General features: G+C 33.0%; 1 protein-coding gene across 1 annotated transcript in view; it reads right to left on the bottom strand.

Moving 5' to 3' along the window:
• The window catches only part of LOC117121305 (CCR4-NOT transcription complex subunit 6-like), a 31,226-nt gene extending 11,612 nt beyond the window's left edge, over positions 1-19,614 (bottom strand). Inside the window, exons 1-5 of the mRNA XM_033266450.1 lie at positions 19,459-19,614; positions 12,404-12,716; positions 6,796-6,977; positions 2,299-2,367; positions 973-1,130 (exon numbers count right to left, since the gene is read on the bottom strand). Coding sequence (XP_033122341.1) covers positions 973-1,130; positions 2,299-2,367; positions 6,796-6,977; positions 12,404-12,702 — 708 coding nt within the window. The 5' untranslated portion in view covers positions 12,703-12,716; positions 19,459-19,614. The remainder of the gene's footprint in view (positions 1-972; positions 1,131-2,298; positions 2,368-6,795; positions 6,978-12,403; positions 12,717-19,458) is intronic.
• Between the last annotated feature and the right edge of the window lie 999 nt (positions 19,615-20,613).

Genomic DNA, 20,613 nt, shown 5'->3' with positions numbered 1-20,613 from the left:
AAATGTTTTATTTATTTATTTTTTTTTAAATATTATGTACAACTGATTAGTCTTGGACACAAAAATAATGTTCAAAAATCTCATTATTAACCGTTCCCATTTTCATTAAACATCATGTTTGTGTCTTACTCTTATAAAAATCAGTTATACAACAGATTTTTTTTTATTTTTTTAAACAGCTTTTAATTTCAATAGCAACTGAGTCTTCCTCATTTTACCCTATGTTAATGTCATCTACTTTCTCAAGATTACATTATCATATTATAAATAAAGCTTAATGCTGACTTTAATGCAAGACTATAAAAGCAATAAAAAAAAATGTTCTTTGTGTATGTACCATGTTGTCAGGCATGACCAATACATTAATTGAAAGAAAACAACCAAAATGATCTAGATTTGAAATGGGAGTCAAAGCAATAAACAATACTTTCACATAAATTAATATGCTGTATGTACAGAATTTAACATTATGAAGATAAAAGAACAATAGATTTTCCTTAAGGTATATGTTCAGTAATCAGAACAATAAACACATTGAATGTTAGTACTGCACATGCTCAGGGGGATAAGGAAACATAGGTTTACATTTACAAATGATGCATGTAACAGCTGAGAATTGTTCATAATTTAGTATTATAGCAACCATGATATTTTGAGTCAACCGTTAAAACATGGGCTATTCAGAAATGTTTGAGACTGACGTTGGATTCTCAGAACAGTGGAATAATGTAGACTAAATTGTGTTGTAGAAATCACAAATTAAAAGCGTTTCAACCAATTGCGGAGTAGAAAGACAAGGATATTTCTTTTGCAAGTAGTCATAGAAGAATTAATTATGAAGTCTTCACACATATCTGTAATATCAAGCCATGTGAAATTACATGTAGCACAATCATTACCCTACACATATTGAGACAGTAGGTAAGTGTGCGTAACATAAAAACACAAAAAAAATAGAGAAAATATACATACCTGAAGGCATATTATATCAGCACTATTGTTAATGATTTCATCCATGATGCCTTTTCTGCGATACTCCCAGTCTAGAGCCCATGATGGACAGTAGCCGTATAATTGCCTTGTAGCATATTTATCGCATAGGACATTGTAACACATCAGCGAGTAAATTGCTAAAAAGAAAAATCAAAATTCAACAGTTTTGTTCAGTTAATTTAATATCTCCCTTTCCATCGTTTTTTCTTCGGTTTTTTTTTTTTTATTTTTAACTTTTGCTGTTTATTTCATTTATTTTCATTTATGCAAATAAATGACTTAATACAGTTCGCCATCTAATTCAACACTCTTCAATTTCTGTGACAATCCCCGTAACTGGAGACCAACCACTAACTCCACCAGAAATATTTAGGTCCTAAATGTGGACTCTCTCAAATTGAAGGGCCAATGTTCTTAAGTTGTGCTATCCCAATAAAGTAAGTGGACCCTCCCTACAAGGTAAACTACATGAAATAACAAATGCCATTGAATGAAAATAAATGATCTTTAAATTATTTTCATGGACTATTCATGCATAAAATTCAATTTTAGTTTTAATTCAAAGATTGTTCCTTTTTTTTTTAAAGTTTAAATTAGAGGGTGGGCGGGCTTCATAAGCTTGTAAACGATATTTAGCATTTTTTTTTTTTACAACTTCAATAATGTCAATCAATCACTAAACCTGATCTGTCCAGTGAATTTCCAATAGTGTATATATTCATGTTTAGCAATCAAGGACATCAACATAAATAAAACATGTATGAACAGTGGAATGAATAAATGCGTTTCAACCTCTTTCAAACTGTTTTTTAGAATGGCAAATGTCTTGAAATAAGATTTACGACATCCTCAATATTTCAAAAGTTTCAGAAGAATACAATACAAAACCGAAATCAATTTTTTTTTTTTTACTAAATTTGATTTAAGTACGTATAATTTCCTTTAAACTTTTTATAAATTTTATATTTAAAAAGATGTCCTTGATGTAAAACCATCCATGCATATAAATGTATTATAGTAGTATCATGTACTCTATTTTTTAGTACCGAATATGATTTACATTTTTATTATACAAGTTATTATTTTTAAATTCCATAGATGAGTTTATTTTTTCTGTTAGGAGAAAAATTGAAGTTGGCTATGAACAAAGCTTCTTTCTTTTGCTGACGCTGATTGGACGGTCGAATCTGGAAGGCTTCCCGATTGCGTTGAAGACTGTACACAGTACAACGATTGTACTGAAAACACTGTAGCGACAGTGTAGTGATTTTTTTTCTCAAGAAAACCAGGCTTAACTATCATTACCTGCAGGTTTCGATCGTTCAGGATGTGCGAGGTGAAGCCACGGCCTGACAGGGGGCATCACATTGGGAGCTGAAATGAAACAGAAAAAAATCATACATCATACAATAATACAGTATAATGTGTATTGCACTCATATGTATGGGCCTCATAAGTATGCCCTATACATTAAATAATGCAATTGTTTTGTCTGTAAGGGGTTGGACTTGATTAGTGTTTACACTATTTTCCAGCTCCGTCCTATATTGTTTTATGTATTTATTTGCATTTAAGATTATTTATAGTTATTGGGAAAATAAAGTTGAAGTAGAACGTATTTCAACAATCACATACTGTACAAGCATGATGATGTCATATTCACATAATCTCGTACGTTTCACCCTCCAAATTCGTGACACCTCTAATTCTGAGGTCTTTTTCAAAGAAATAACTAACAATTTTCAATCTTTTAATACAAAGTTAACCCTCTAACCAGATACCGAACCCTGACACCACATTAATGCACAGTACTTTGTTATTCTATAACAACGGGGAGGTGCTATTCTAATGGATTTGCAATCATTATGAAGAGAATAACAACATTTGTTTTTGCTATTAATGGTCATGTTTTCATTCAGATATCACTTCAAATAAATACTTCTCCAGTGTCACCGAATACAGATAATTTTGGCTTCCGTACAGGATTATTTTGTTGCAGAAAACAGTAAAATCCAAGTCATTTTGTTACAAAAAATTTGCTCCCAAGAAAGGCTTTGGCCTACATGATATAACTAGGCCTACAGTAGCTACTATGTAGCATAGGCCTAGACCTACGTAATTGGAGATGTTATTGTATGGCATTGCTATACTGTTATGTTTCTCTTTACAGTACTTTATATAAGTACTGTAGTATGAATAGACAAATTCCGAAATCAAAGTTGAACTGAGTTGAATTGTACAGGTAACTGTATTACTTAATGTTTAATGTTAACTGTATATTGCTTTGCAATTAAAAGAATAAAAAATATCCTCAATCCCAAATTGCATGATTAGTGGATTACAAAGTTGAACTGAGTTGAATTGTACAGGTAACTGTATTACTTAATGTTTAATATTAACTGTATATTGCTTTGCAATTAAAAGAATAAAAAATATCCTCAATCCCAAATTGCATGATTAGTGGATTACCAGTACTGGTACTAATACTTATAGGCGTCTGATTTCAGACATTCGGCAGCCATTGACATTATGTTGGCGTTAAAAGACTGCATAATATGACGAGGGACCTGTGTACAAACAATTACCAAACACAAAAAATATGGAAAACTGAATGCTATTGGATTGGTTGAGGTCTTCTGAATATGAAATTTGTAACTGGACATCTTTTTTGTTATCATCCAAAATAAATTAATGTGATGAATGCATTACACTTTAAGTAGCTGTTGTTTGCATTTGACCTTCAGAGCCTAAACCACATCCACATGACATTGTCTGCAGTTATTGGATTTGCAAGTTACTACAGAACATCAACACCCTTTGCTCAGGATGAACTGTTAGTAGCAAAGTTTAAACTAGGTCAACAAACTTTGCCCTTTGTATTCGAAAACAACCATAACACCTTGATTTTATGGTTGAAGGCAAAGCAACTACCTTTCATACAAACAAACCTATTATAACTGCAATTATCAATTTTTATTATCCTCTTTCAAAGTAAGAATGAAACCTAAACCACATTTATATTAATTCACCATTAGGAGAGACATTGATTATACCTTGTTTAGCCAAACAGCCAATAATGATGATTTCAAATAAAACTAGAATTTTACTTTTGGCTAATTAGAGCACCAGAATCACAAAAACATGGAAATTTCATGAAGTTATAGACCATTTCATGGGGTTTATTTTGAAACAGCGCCACCAACGACTCGCAACTCACGGAGGGACCTTTGCTATAGCAGCAGCAGACAACATACGTTCTTGCTAATTACTGTATATGTAAACATTGAAATAGATTTTTACGATTTAGACTTCTTTTTAATGTAAATATTTCATATTTTTTTCCGTTTTAAAATATTTGTACTCGTAAGTAATTCAGTTTAATCGTTGATTTAACCCATGATGGTGAGTATGTAGAGCGAAATGCTAGGCCTCTGAAAGTCCCCGAGTGGTAGTCGCCAGGTTATCGGAAATTTTTATTTCAAATTTCATGAAAATGGTGTATAAATTTCAGTTTTTCTTTATTTTTATCATGTCCCATCGCTGTCCAAAAATAAGGTATATTTCTTCCTGGTTATATGATAATAATTTAAAGCGTTTAACCATCCCATTACTACACTGCTTACATTCACCAATAAAATTCTATATTATAATATTTTTCTTCATCTGGATGTTTTTGGCAAAACTATTTGCTAAATGAGAAAACAAAATTTTAATTTATTTTTTTCCACCTTCCCTTGACGATCTTTAAAAATGTAAGTTTGTGAAATAATAATAATAATAATATGTCGTTCTTATATAGCGCTTAATGCCTTAACAAAGCCTCTAAGCAATTCACATTACTATCCCGGTCATTGGATAAAACACATATGGAACACGTTGAACACCAAATTAAATTATTAAGTTAAATTATATTATTATTCCATAATATAATAATAATAATAATAATAATAATAACAATAATAATAATAATAATAATTACTTTATTTAAACACGGAAAACTTGATCACCCAAATGTGTTTTTCATCAAGGCCGTGCAAGGCCATAAGTGGTAAAATACAAAATACATAACAAAAGTATAAACATTAAAGAATTTGATTAAGTAATAAATGTGATTAAAATGTGAAATTAAATACAGTAGTATCTTTAGTTTAAAATAAATCAAAAACATATACATTAATTAATTTAATATACATAATTGATTAATTTAATATCAGAAGTTAGATTAGATTAAAATGTTTTCTTTAAATTTATAATATTTGCTGAATTTCTATACTCATCATTTAAATTATTCCATAATTTAGCACCATGGTAAGTTAAACTTCTTTTTTTATATTCTGTTTTAGGTTTTTCAGAATTTTATAAGACATCCATTGTCCTTGTAAATATTGTGGCTAGTAATCAGTGCAGTTGTGTTAGAACCTACCAGGTACCCAATTGTGCTCCTGGGTGGAGAGAGGCAACCGTCGATAAAGTGCCTTGCCCAAAGACACAAGCGATTTGCACAGTGAGAGTTTCGAACCCCCGACTTCGAGGTTGGGAGTCCAAGCCACAAACAATGCGCCAACCGCTTCTACAAGGCACTGTATAAAATAAGTCTCGCTTTAGGCCTACTTACATGACAATTTAACTATTCCATGATATTTATAGTCACCATGTAAAATGTTCTACTGACAGTTGATTCCTTGTGTCAATTCTAATCATTATAATTATTTTATATTAATTACCATTTCACGGTCACCTGGCATGGGGTTTTCTAGGAATTTTCTTAACATTTTTTAGGTTCTTAATTTAGGCCAACTAAATTTATTGTTAATTTCATTTTTACTGTATTTTTGGCTAGAGGGTATTTACTAATTACTATATCATACAGTAAGTGTAAATAGTAGTATACTATCTGGCAAAATAAAAATTACTTTTTAAAAAATTTAGTAAAATGTATATTTCTGCATTCTTCTTAGGCTTTGATGACAATCTTTCATATTGTTATTTTTATTTTCCATTAAAAAAAAATACTTACAGTAGGCTCCAAAATTTGATGAGGGTGAGCGTGTGAAACTAGCAATAGTTTTTAACTAGCAATAGATTTTTGGCTTGTACAGTATAGTAGTATGAACACACACACATTATGGGCAACTTAGGGATTTTGTTCCCACATCAATTAGAAGGTGAGTGGGCATAGGATTTACTAAATGGTATAATTTTGCAATTACTTATAATTTAAAGAGTATTATGGAGTCAGTCAGTCAGAATAAACCCACTACTGACATAGTAAATTTACATCCAGCATGTAAACTAGTTGTGCAAAAAGTCACTGAATGAGTGGGTCGGTGCCAAAAGCTGGCCTAGGAGTAGTTAGGTAGAATATCATACTTCCATATGCATAATTATGTCTGTAACAATCAAATGCACAGTCGATCTACTGGATACAACTTATGTATATAAAACAATTGTGGGGAATAGAATTTTAAGTTGAAAATACGGTACTGTGTTCAGTTTGTGTAGACATACAACCAAAGTGGTCAGAATGTTATCATAGAGCCGCACCCCTCTACATTTTTGAAAAAAAAAAAAAAAAATGAGGAAATTGATAAAATAATTTAGGGTCTAATACAATGGCAAAATTCCAGCATCTAGATGGGCTATATCCATAGAATTTCGTACCTCAGTCCCAACCATGGTGGGCTAAGTTAGTGTAGACCGTCCATCTGTAAAAGCCTCTCCTTAGGGCTATGGCCCCCTCTCTATTTCAAATTTATGGATCTACAACTGATAAGAACCTGATAAAAAGACTAGTGAACTTACATCCAGCATGCAGACTGTCTAATAATTGCGTAAGAAGTCGCTGTGTACCATTTCCATCTTCATAAATACTCAGCACCTCATTGGGCAGAGGATTGCCTTTCAAACCCAGCATAATTAACTGAAATAAACGTCCTAGTTCCAAAGGCAATGCTCGTAAATAATTGTGGTTCAACAACAGTTCCCTAAAAGAAACAAAGAAAAATTGTATTCATTCATCAAGTCATTTAAAAAGAAAAGTAATATTTAAATAATAAAACCGTATTTATATATTGCCTAATGGGACATAAGTTCAATTTATTGTCATATACAAAGTAAATGAAATAAATTTGTTTTCCAAGGTTCACAATAAAAACAATGACACTAAAATAGAAAGGATACGATATAAAATAAGTTAACCTGCTGTATTTCTGAATCGAGGATTCAGGCTGGAATTTTAACAACAGCGTTTTTAAATTTGAATAAACCTACACTTTTTAGAATAAACTCCACAATAATACATCATAGTAAAATAATAAAGGTAATACTACAGGTATTAGCCAAGAAAAGTTATTAAAAATAAGTATATCATAGTGAAATAATAAAGGTAATACTATTAGCCAAGAAAAGCTATTAAAAGTAAAAAATAACTACTTGTATGATTTATCCATACATCTGTGGGCTATAAATGGATGTATAGGTAATATCAAGTGGACTATTTTTCCAAGGACACATAGGCAAATTTCTACTGGCCATATCAGGAACGTGTCCAATAATAAAATTTAAAAAAATAAATTTTACTTAACAAATTCTTGCTGTATACACTGTAATAGTAACACAGTTTTTATGATCATAAAAATGAAATATTTATGAAGAATACAAAGAGTGGAAACACACCCTGTGAACGGGATTATCTGTGGTTTATGCATTACTGATCATTAATGAGATATGTTTATGTTGGCAGAAATAGCATTCCTGGCCCAAAAAAAAAAAAAAAAAAAAAAAAAAAAAACCCTTTCCATAAATAAGACAACTATCATGCCTTGTATAGACTTTGTTCTATTGCCATTTTATTTTTGCATATTATGTGAAATGCATGATATACTGTAACTTTAATCGTAAAGTAGAAATGACAGCTCTGGTGTTTCTCATTACATGTTCTGTGATAGTAGCCACTGGCTTACAGAACTTAATGAATTAAAAATGTTGTTACATTGTAATGCGTTTAGTGTAGTAAAGTTTTATTATTCTTTTGTTTCATAATTTAAACTAGTGAACAATGAAAATGACTATTGTATGATACTGTATTGCAACAAGATAAAAACTTGCACTCAGCTCTAAACAAAACAAATATTATTATACACAGTACAAAGCAAAATTTGTACATCCTTGTATATAAAAAGAGGTGGAATGATACAAACAATTGAGGATTTTTAACAATTATAGTATTGTAGCCAAGTAGTAGTTAATAGCAGTTGGAATCCTCATTGAGGTCAACCACTACTTGCACTGCCCTTGACATATAATGCATGTTTTGCTTAAAATCGTAAAAAATTACATGGCTCTTAAGGTCGTTTATTATTAACATATAGCTTACTAATCTTCCAAGATTATCCTAGAATTCAATATATAAACACATTTTGTTTACCTGTTATTTATTTTTTTTGCATCAAAAAATCTTTAAACATTCTTGAACACCAACAATAATAATTTCCAGATTTATATACATACATGGAAAACATTTATGTACTTTATATAGCTGCATTCACTAAATAATTAAGGGATACATTTTAATTAATAAGTTTTCAATCCTAAAATATTGAATAGAACTGTACCCAGGGAACTAACTAATTATATTTTAATCCAATTAGTTTTCATGTGTAATAATCACTTCAGATGAAATTTTAATTCTAGAATTTAATCATCATTACTATCACTTCAGTTGTTTAACTTCCCAATATTAACAACAAATTTGTGTTTGTTTATAACTTGACCTTTGACATAGAAATACTACTTAAAGCTTCCACCTAATGGCTTATTGCCAAATCAACAGTGATGATAGAGGGGCATAGTATTATAATCCGCTTAAACTACCAAGATATACTTTCAATAACAAAATAATACTATGGCCCATCCAAATAGAAAACAAATTGTACACTGGACCAGATTTAAGTCCTTATCTAGGAAGACTTTTTTTTAATTCAAAATGCATAGTATTCTTCACAACCAGACCAGCTCTGAATTTCCAGGCTACAGTGAATTTAGTGGCATTCCTGCCTTACCACTTGGTTATTTGATTCCAAGTTGAGTCCTATACTATGTGATTCAATCGCTATCACAGGGTTTGGATGTTGTTTGCGGGGTTTAGCAATGTTTTTATACAAAAAATGACATTTTTTTACCCCAAAAGTAGGTTGTTACGAATGGAACATTAACATTTTTTTTACCCAAAAAACTACATGATTCAATCACTATCACAAGGTTTGGATGGGGTTTGCAACTGTGTTTTTGGAGGTTTGCTGTGTTTTTTTAGGTATTTTCAACAAAAAATCAAGATTTTACCCCAAAATAGGTTGTTATGAACATAAAATTTTTTTATTTTTTTAAATTTTATTTACTAAGTCCTATACTACATGATTCAATCACTATCACAGGGCTTGGATGGGGTTTGCAGTGTGTTTTGGGAGGTTGGCAGGGTTTAGAAATTTTTTATACAAAAAATGGCCTCTTTACCCCAAAAATAGGTTGTGACAAACATAAAATTATGATTTTTTTTGAGATACCAAATTGAGTCCTATACTATGTGATTCAATCATTATCACAGGGTTTGGATGGGGTTTGCGGTGTTTTTTGGAGGTTTGCGGGGTTTAGCAATACCCCACTCATCATTCACAATATGCCACATAATTACATTTGATAATATAACATGCATGCACTATCAGTGAACAAATATCACCATTGTATTTACCAGTACTGTATATGAAACAGACAACACAGTAGTTATTGTTAAAAAATTGATTAAGCCATAAAGCTATACAAACATTGGCTATTGTGCATGAAATGCACATCTATGCTAAAAAATGTGATGGGATCTTTACAAAGGTGAAATATTTAATTCATATTATAGTTATATTTACAGTAAATATGCTACCATAATCAATGTTACTTTTTTATGAAGCCAAAATTATCTGGTGAAAAACACTTTTTATATCTACTGTATCGGTTTGAAAATAAATAACAATTACCATTGACATCATATACTGTAAACCTACGATCAACAACCTTTTAACTCTCCTAGGATCCACAATAAATTGACAAACCTTCCCACAACCCAAGGCTTCCAGTTACCCCACCCTTTAAATGTTGTCTCAAATACCAGATACTGTATGTCAGCATAATATCAAAATACTGTTTATAGTGTCTTGTAGCACAAGAACCCAGCAATTTGATTACAATTGTCTTTATTTATTTATTTGAACAATACACTGTATGCCTGTGTATAGAGAGCACCTGCAAATACGTTCACAGTACTATACTTTTGATAAACTCTGGTTCTTCTTCCAAAAAATTGCTGTTTTTTAAAGACCTCAAATTCTCCATTATGAGCATTCCTTCTGGCCAATAATTCCTAACTGTATTTGCCCTTATTATACATGAAGACAATATTAGCCTGCTTTATACAGTATTAGACTTCCCTTGGAAAGAAATATTTGTGCAATGATGAGCACTGCATATAAAAATAGGCTTGGATGTTCAATAATACTGGTAAAAATACCCCTTCCCTTGTGGTGCGGTGGTATTATTCTTGAGCGTTGATAATGACAAGGATTGACAATGTTGGATGCAAACGATGGACTGGCACAGTAGAGATTGCTATGGCGGCTGTTCCATGTTATTGCTGTAAAGGTAATCATAATTGCTGTATTTGTTCTTTTGAACGTAATTTAAGTTACTTTAAGTCGATTACTGATGTCCTGAAATTCACCAAACAATCTTTGTGTGATTTGTCGTCCAAGAGAATTCAAGATCTTTCGACAAATGTTAGGCCTAGGCTCCTGCATATCTACGGCCTGTTTAGGTATGCACGAGAGTCTTAGAACCGCAGACAATGCAAGGAAAACGCTAGAATAAGTAAATAAATACTATTTTGAACAATCGTATTGCCTTTCCTTGCCGTTTATTTCTCACATTAACAGTGGGTGGTTGTTTCAGAAACCATAACATTACCTTTTCCTATATTTTCACACTGATCTGTACTGTAATGTTATTCATGGTACACCCACCGTAGGTGACGTGACTAGCTGTAACCAACATCCCGAATCCCTCTATTACGACCCTCTATTACGAGTAATAAGGGTACACCATGAGTGCGCAGGTAAGTTTGATCAAATTATCAAACACAAATTTGAAGAAATAGTCACTTCATTATACAGTCATTACAATATCAAGGTTTGATTCGATGTTTTCACAGAAATATTTAGATTTTGAAATATTAAATCATTTTTTCTTAAGACTCAGATTATGCGATCTCACAACCATCAAAATTTTGACCATGACCCAACATGACCCCTAGGTTGCTACCCATAAATCAATTAACAATAACAGTATTTACAAATAATGAATGGATTTAATCTCATCTCTCTATCTAGGGAATTCATTGCATGGGAAAATGAACATGAAGTTGGTTTATCCAGATAGAATATAATACAACAATATAATATTATCTCATAAAATATTATTCCATATAATGTACAGCCCCATAATCATTCAACTGAGTCATGATAGGATCTTATTCTATATAGGTAAATGAACAAAAATTCCATTAGTACACACCTGATTGAACCTACAATATCTAGTGTGTTATCGTTTTAAACAACAACAAAGACTAATAATCCATTCATCTGAGAGACTATCAATAACCTATGCAGGTAAATCACAGACAAAGGATCCATATTGACTCACCTGGCAAACCACTGTGTGTGCTACTTATCAGGTGAAAAACTCATTCAATTGTGAATGTGAGGGGTAATATTGCTAATGACACTCTACTGAGCTAGGTAATTTCCTTGGTGTAGTTCCTTATTTGCTTAAAGTCCATATATGTGTGCTACAGTAGGTGCCTAGCTGGCAATACAGTTGTTCCTAGTGCAGTACTATCTTTGCCCGAAGCAAGGGCCTACACAGAACCTCATCATACCGTAAATCATGGGTGGGCATAAAAATGTGTTGGAGGGCCAAAGTAAATTTTTGATTTAACACTGAGGACCGCACCAAAACTTTGATGCACTGCAAGTTTTATACCGCTTTATGCTCCATTTTAATAATTTTTACAACAAAGATATTTTCTAGCCAAAGATAGTTGGCAGGCCGCACACAAACAGGATTTCTATTCATTTTTGAGAGCCACAGGCCGCACTTTGCCCATCTTTGATGTTGTACAAATAATGAATGTTTATGAGTGCAATGGGACGAACATTTGAGTTGAAAGATTGACTGTTGCATTCAACAAGGCGGAGCCAAGTTGCATTCAACAAGGCGGAGCCAAGTTGCATTCAACAAGGCGGAGCCAAGTTGAATGGAGCAGTATGGATCTTTATAGTGCAATAATAATACAAACATTGCATTTTCTCACCTGAGTGATACCATGTCACCAAGTTCTGCAGGTAAACTTCTCAACTTATTGGCAGATAAATCCAAATAAAGGAGATTTGTAAGGTGACAAATCTCGGCAGGAACGCGCTGGAGACAGTTGTCGTTGAGGTACAGTGCTGTTAGATGGTTTAAATTCCATAACCTGGGACTAACGTTCCGTATGGTTCCCGTAATCTCCAGAGCCTCCCATTTTGTTTTCTTCCCCGCTGCTACCTCCTCCGGGGTGAGTATGCGATGCTGTCTTCTCTCTTTGCTGCTTTCGTACTTCTCCTTAGGCATTCCTCTTTTAATTTCTAAACCAAGGAAGATAAATATATGCCAAGAACCTTAATCAATCAAGAAAAATTTATATTTTCCTAATCAAATTAATATTTTTCAATTCTCCAAGTAAGTAATATATAGCTTTCTGAAAACACAAAATGAATGATTATTTTTTTAGATCAGAATAATTTTATTTTCTTTTGTGGAGATCATAATACATTTTTTCTTTTAATATTTTCTTAATTTACAAAAAATGAAAAATTTAAAATACAATTCAGATCTACTTCACTGAAAATTAATCAGAAAGGCATTCACATTTGGTGGTTCGTGTCTATCTGAGAGTAAAATCCAATCAATTCCCATCCGTACCTAACTATAGATACTAAAGATACAGTAATGTGTACACACAGTCTAATTATGAGCTACAGTATGTTACATTGTGTTTGATGACACAGCAGCAAAAATAGCACTGTTGTCAACTTGTGAAGTACTCCTGTGTACTGTATTCTTTGGTCAGGCTGGTGTGGAAGGCAAATTAACACCAACTGATGCACTAAGCATTGATGACAATGCCATCAATCAAATTTGAAAAGTAAAATACATAGTATTAAGAGTTCCAAAAACACCAATATCCACATTCTTATTTTTAGAATGATGTCTACAGTAAGCAGCCACAAAATATCGTCGATGATGAAACCTTTTCAACAACTGAGGCATGTAGCAGCAAAATGGCTAAGTTGTCGCAAAATTAAAATTCATTTTCTGGTAATGGTATTGATACATGAGTATGTAATCTTTAAAATGAGGGGTCATTCATTGAAATTAGACATTTCAAGCCTTAGTTATTGAGAAGTGAATGCACAGCACTCTTAGAGTCAAGATAAAACATAGATTTTGAGTAATAGCCATTCAAAGTTATTGGTGCATAGATTGTTTAATAGAAATAACTACCAAAATAACATTAAAAACTATTTGTTGACTATTTTCAGAGCTTAGACTTTGGGACACGATTTAATTAGACAGTAAACAGTTGATCTATAGTAAAAAAAGAATTGAATTTTTATGCCAATTTTTTTAACCCCTATATTTTATAGCTCATTTACTCAATACTGGCCTGTGCGACAACTTGACCATTTTGCCAAAACATGCCTCAATTATTTGTGTTGATATTATTCATACTGCAAGTCAGAAGTTGTAACACAAAAGCTTAAAATATACCAGGAACTCAGCCAGTAAATTTCTTTATGGATAATCTTGCCAAAAAATGTTGTAGTGTGCAACTGAAAATGAGGAATATCAAGGCAAATGTAGAAAAACAGCTTCTGTTAGCTTACTAAGACCAAGTACAATCAGCAGACCTGGCAATTACAGTATACACATGTTATTTTAAACATAATCCATAGATTCAGCTCCTTGCAAGTATGCTATTATTTATCAAGCAAGAAAGCTAAACTCGTTTATAAGCTTAACACAGAAAGAAGAAATTAACCTAGATGCAGGAAGTAATAATTATATTAAGGCAGCAAACTCTGAACAATCATACCATCATACAGATGAGATCCCCACAAAAAAACAACAAACAAATGAGTCACAGAGCCAGTAATTCCTGATGGAATACCGTAAATGCTCGAAAATAAGCGCTGTAGCGCTTACAGTATAACATTTTTGGAGCCTTCAGGGCGGCGCACATTTCGAGAGCGGTGCTTATAAAAATATTATTGGTGTGGGTCTTTCCATTCCAGTTCCCATGTTACCTATCTCATGTATTCTCAGTTTAGTAGGCCTATCATAGGTCCTACAGTACGTCATCGTACATAAACATAAAGAAGTGCTTGTCTTCATTGTGTTATTTATTCATTTTAACACTATATACATTGTATTTAAAACCCTGTTTCTCAAAGTATTTTATTACACACATGATAATAATATACCCTCAATTAAGTGCTGCGGCACATATTCGAGAGCGGAGCTTAGCTAAAAAAAATCAGGTTTGTTGCTGCGCTTATTCGAGAATGGCGCTTATGAGAGAGCGGCGCTTATGACAGCATTTACATTACAGTAATCTTCTTCTCTGACAAAATACCACTTTAAAAGACATGTTGTGTTATAGCATTTAGGCAAATCGGGCGGAAATGCAACGTTAAAAAATTAATTTACATCTGATTGATATCCCAAATTATTGTAGACATGTTTGTTGTTTGTTTGTTTGATGGCATTAGCAGAATAAGTTATAATTATGTAATACTGTACCTGTTTACATGGTTGTAGCTGTACAGTACAGTAAAAAACTAAAGGTGGGTGATAAACATTTTAAGGGTGGGTACAGTACTGTAGGTGGGTCACAATATTGGTAAATACGGTACCTACGCCCACCATAACTACAACCCTGCTGTAATTGTCAGTTTCAGCTTACAAAATTAAGAGGCAGAAGTACAGTAGGCCTACACTTTTATTAGTATAGAACAATATAAAGTAAATGACAGCAACACTTTTGAGACTAACAATATAGAATTTATTCTCTAGCTTTCGTCCACACAGTGGACTTCATCAGGAGACTGTCATTTCAGAGTTTCCTGATGAAGTCCACTGTGTGGACAAAAGCCAGAGAATAAATTCTATATTGTTAGTCTCAAAAGTGCTGCTGTCATTTACTTTATATTGTTCTATACTGTACAGACTAACGCAGCTATACTTTTTATTCACTTTTATTAGTGTATTGTTTATTTTAGCACGATATCATACCAGCATCCAGCCGCCTGGGACACCTGTGGCACATGGTCTCTTTGGCACTGCTCTAGTCTATAAATACCAGACAAATTCAAAGACCCTGTGCACACAGCCATCATATAATAGTTCAGTTGGACAAAATAAGATGTCTATAATTGAAGACTATTAACTAATACAGCCATAGGCCGAATTCTTCAAAGACGACCTAGCGTATTTTGTGTGTGGTGAATGCTACAGTATCAGGGACACAGAAAGGCTGGTTAAATTGGGTTCATAATAAAACATCATTCCCTTCGAAGTGATGCATCAAATTTAGGATTGATAGTTGTGCAATATTCTACAACAGACTGAGAATATCATTTTGTACAGAGCTGATTTTAATAGACTAAACACTTGTCAATAATTTTATATTCTGTATTATTTATGTCCATCGATTATTTTATGTCTATACTAGTAATTTTTTACTCATTTTGTATCGGGATACAAATTTTACTTTTTTGTTACGTGACAATAAAAGAATCTTGTACTGTTGCTACTTTTCTTTTGTACATCATTATGCACCGATCTGCTGTACATGAGCCCAATTAAAATCAATAACAACAATAGTGCAACAAGTCGTGCACCGAATCTGACGATCAGTCACACCCTACTGTAGCCTGTTGTTCTTGTGACGTCCAACACTTTAATACTTAATCTTGTATACCTTATACAGTTACAGTAATGGCAAAATCTAATGAAGCACATTGGTGGATCAGTATTGCATATCTCGCAATTCTCATTATAGTTCAATCGAAAATTATATTTTATTACATAATCATGAATACAATCATAATACACCAGATTGCTTTGATTATTTTATATGACTATTTTATTCACCAGAGGCAGCTGTATTATGCGCCTTATAAATCCATTGATTGATATTCTTAAAAATCTTTAATTAACAGCAACGAAAATTTAGGAACATAACAAAATAGAGTAGGCCTAAAAGTACCGTCAATCATTATAAATAATTGAGACATCATAAGCATTAGGACTTCAACATTAACATAACATTTCCGTAAATGATCAAGACACAAGTTTTTTATGGAAGAATGATACTCTCATTTCATTACATGTATTAATACCGATATATTGTTACAATTAAATACACACAATATAACAAATAATACCCAAACATATATTTTCAACTGCTGAATGAACAAACATTACAATTATTATAGGACTTGATACTTTTTTCACAATTTGCATCAACTCAAGAACTTCGACGAATCCAATCAAGCTTCACCCATCGGACGGCCTGTCTGAACATGTAGTTTGGTGAACTATGAACTTGCCGTAGCACGTTTTCATGACACCATGGCGGCAGCATGGATTCGTACTGCACCGATTGTTTCTGCATTGAAATACCTTATTTTTTACACTAGGACTAGCCAGGGCCCAACTACTTGGGAGTATAATTTATCATAACATAATATATTGCAGTTAGTACTTTATTATACATTAAGAATGTGAGAAAATGTGAGTACTTCTGTAATATTAAATAAATCGTCAACTGCGGAGCCAGAAATCGACTGCATTTTGTATGCTAGGCTACCGTCATTATGATTGTAATATTGATCATCAGTCAGCGGAGGAAAATGATGTTTTCAAATGATATATGGCTAAAAAACAAAAGTAACTGACGGAATTATAGGTTTCCCTGTTACGACACATGTACGCATTCATTGTGTACTACAGAACTCAATAGGGATTGTTAATTTGACGTGATCGACATTGATAAACAATTTCAGGTACAGTACAGTCAGGAAATATCGCTTCGTATCTGCGCGTAACCACTCGTAGCCTGCTCATAGGTACCGTTTGGAACATAGCTACGAACCACTACGAAGGTCATTGTTATTTTAATTAGCTTTACAATGATCGTAGGCTGGATCGTCGGGCTGATAATCAATGCGTAAACAATATTGAAATATAGTTTACCAGCTTTCAACACGAAGCAATGTTGCAATTTACTAAATAAACAATGTTAGAACTTTATTGTTTTGTTATATCCTACCTTATTATTAAATCGATCATGTTTTAAAACTGTGTTTAGTTCGCAATCTTTTCACATGTGTGTATTGCCATTGAGGACATCGTTTTTGACATTTTAAATGAGGTAAAATAATTGTAAAAAATAATCTAGGCCTAGACTAATTAATTAAAAAAAATAATACAGCAGTACACACAAGTTCCTGTCGTGGACAGCGAGTGGAAGAGGAGACTCCCATGAAGTCAAGTGTACGTTTTTCTTATTGAAAAACAGTTCCATACTTTAAATTAACGGTCTAAACTCGTGTTTGCCATTCACAAATTATCAAACAATACATTGTTTATTCCAGTAAAGCTGCAGCAGTCTTTCTGCACATACAAATAAACAACATGCTTTTGCTTCGTAGGTTCGCTTCGCGTAGCCTTGCTTAGATTGTTTATATCAGGCTACGAAGCCTGCGCGCAGGTTAGATTGTTTATATCAGGCTACGATGTATCTACGAAGCCTGCGCGCAGGTAAAAGTGCAATATTTCCTGACTGTACTGTAGACGCGAGTGCGCCCCAAATAACAATGTTTGGACGGTGTAGGCCTTGAAAGGAACGCGTCATGGACTCAAACAGGACGGAAACTGGATGCGTCCATTGCGTCTAAAAATTTGCATTATTTATAGACAGTACTGTATCTCCATATTAAAATTACTATCTTGATAACCATGTGATTAAAAAAAAAAGAAAAAAAAAAGAATCAGATTTTACAGATTTTTTATGTCCTTGGATTAAAACTCTCTTACTATCAATCTTTTTTGTCTATAATTAAAAGTTGCAACAAAGGCAGCTTTACACCTAATATCTACTACAGCCAGAAACGATTTAGTACGGGTTTCCCCTCACAGTTCTATCTTAAAATATTGTTATATTTTTAGTCCATATTAAGCACTTGCGCTTTTCCACATGTATAATCAATGAACAAGCTGACAGAAAAATCTAAACACAACCTGCTCTGTTGGCTCTTGCCCTCATGTTAGGGGTTATATAAAATACGGTATTTTTTATAAGCAGCAGAAATGGGGTATAAAAATTACGGTATCTGTTGCAAAATACCAGAATAATTCCACAAAAATAGCGGGGAAAAATATGATATATTATTTTTTTTTTTTTCAACAGAAACAGGCCCTTAGAAAGGTATTAAGGAATTGACCCATTGATCGCCCCAAAAATCAAGGTACATTTATTTGGAAGGGTTACAGTAAGTAAAGTTATGACTCGCTGAAATGTCTGGTTGCTGATCGTAAAAAGAATTGTGTGCACAGGTGAAGATGGCAAAAGCACTTTCATGCTGATTGATTCGACGATAATTTATAGCAAAACAAACTTTCCATTTGAACAAAATTCATGCGTAGACTTGCTAACAACTAGGCCTACAATAGGCTAGGCCTAGACTTTTTTTTAGAGATCCAGATTCCAAAAACGCCAGAACTACCTAGGCCTAGGCCTAGCCTTGCCTAACTGCAGACATAGGCATTACCACAACAAGGCTTAGTAGATGTTGTAGGCCTACCTAACCTATCTACCTAGCTGACTTTACAGTCTGCACACACAGATTAGCTGAAACATAAAAAACTGGTGGTGGCATGGGCATGGTGGGAAACTGCCTGTGGTTTCAATCATAATTCTGCAAAGTTCTTCCGTTACTTAAGCCTACAGTACTGAAGTTCAAATAAACACTTAGCAAATTAATACAGTAAAATAATCAAATACATCATCAGATACACAAGTATTTACCTAAAATACCAGGCAATTGAACAACTTAACAATGTATGTAATCGATTAAGTAGGCCTACTGTAGAATGAATATTTCTGTGGAGGACAAGCTTGTTTTGGTAGCCTGCTTATCCATTGAAGCACGAAACAAAGCGTTCCACCTTCTCCGCGTTCCTCCTAAATTACCAAAAATAACAGCTCCAAATTTTCTTTAAAAATATATCAGTTATCTTTCCCAATACCACACTACGTACCTTCATCGATATTCAACGAGTGAAACTCCTGAAATTCTCGGGAATACCCCGTGGAAACGACCAGAGCTCTCAATTATTATCCACAGGAAAAAACAAGATGGCAGTCCAAACTCCTTTCTCTCTCTGGCTTACCTCGTTCTCATTGTATGTCATTACTTATGCTAATATGACTGGTCATAACCCATGCAGTATTTCCCAGGGATAATCCATTACCTAAGAGGGAAAATCTTTTGTCATTTTGATAACAACAACACATTGTACAGTATATATTGAATATAAAATATAAATAGAATTAATTCTTGATATTTCATCGTGTTACTTTATACATTTCGTTTAGATTTAATGAGTGCTTTAAAGATTCCAACCAGTTGAATAAATTTATCTCCCCTCATCCGTTATTATAATAACAATTGTGTGCTAAACTAAAGTCTATTTGATATTATTTGGGTCAACAACAAGTTTGATTCTATGCCAGGCCTATTTTGATAAATATTTTTCCACGAAATATTGCATTTTTTAGTCAACTTTAACATGAAAAAAGTCTAACATAATTAATGTTATTTATCATGTATGCTAAAGGATATTTATTCGATGCATATTATATGAAAATATAAAATTGCTAAAGCGAAAGTATATTTAATTATAGGTGCTGTTACAGTAGGTCTATATAATGGGAAAATACCAAAAACAGCAAATTTCGAAATTAAATATGAACCTTAAAAAAAAATGACTACCACTACCCCCTACTCTGAATGAAGGAAGGTACTGTACTACTATTAAATAGCTCCAATTTAAAATAGACCAAAAATACAAGTGTGGTTCCAAGTCACAGAAGAGTACTGCATCAGGCCTTTCATTTGTACAATCGTACAATCTCGAATAGGAGCCCATGGGCTTCTTTGGGTGATTTTTTGGGGGCAGTTGGATGGCTTTTTAAGATGCTTCTTTTCAAGGTTACCTTATTTTGCAAGCTTATGAGAGGCTGACATTATTATTAAAACCAAGTGTTTCTGATTAATTATTTCTGTTTCTTTGACGTTCATTTACAATGTAAGTAGGCGATAAGAAATCCATAAGATTCTTTTGGTGAGGGCTTCTTTTCGAGATGGGCTTCTTGTCGAGATTAAGCCACGGGGTTCTATTAGATACTGATAC

This window comes from Anneissia japonica, unplaced genomic scaffold (assembly GCF_011630105.1).
Source record: "Anneissia japonica isolate Jap-2015-1 unplaced genomic scaffold, ASM1163010v1 scaffold131_len961581_cov171, whole genome shotgun sequence".
Classification (NCBI taxonomy): Eukaryota; Metazoa; Echinodermata; class Crinoidea; order Comatulida; family Comatulidae; genus Anneissia; species Anneissia japonica.
Note: the sequence above shows the minus strand (reverse complement) of the source record. Positions and strands in the feature narration are given on the sequence as shown.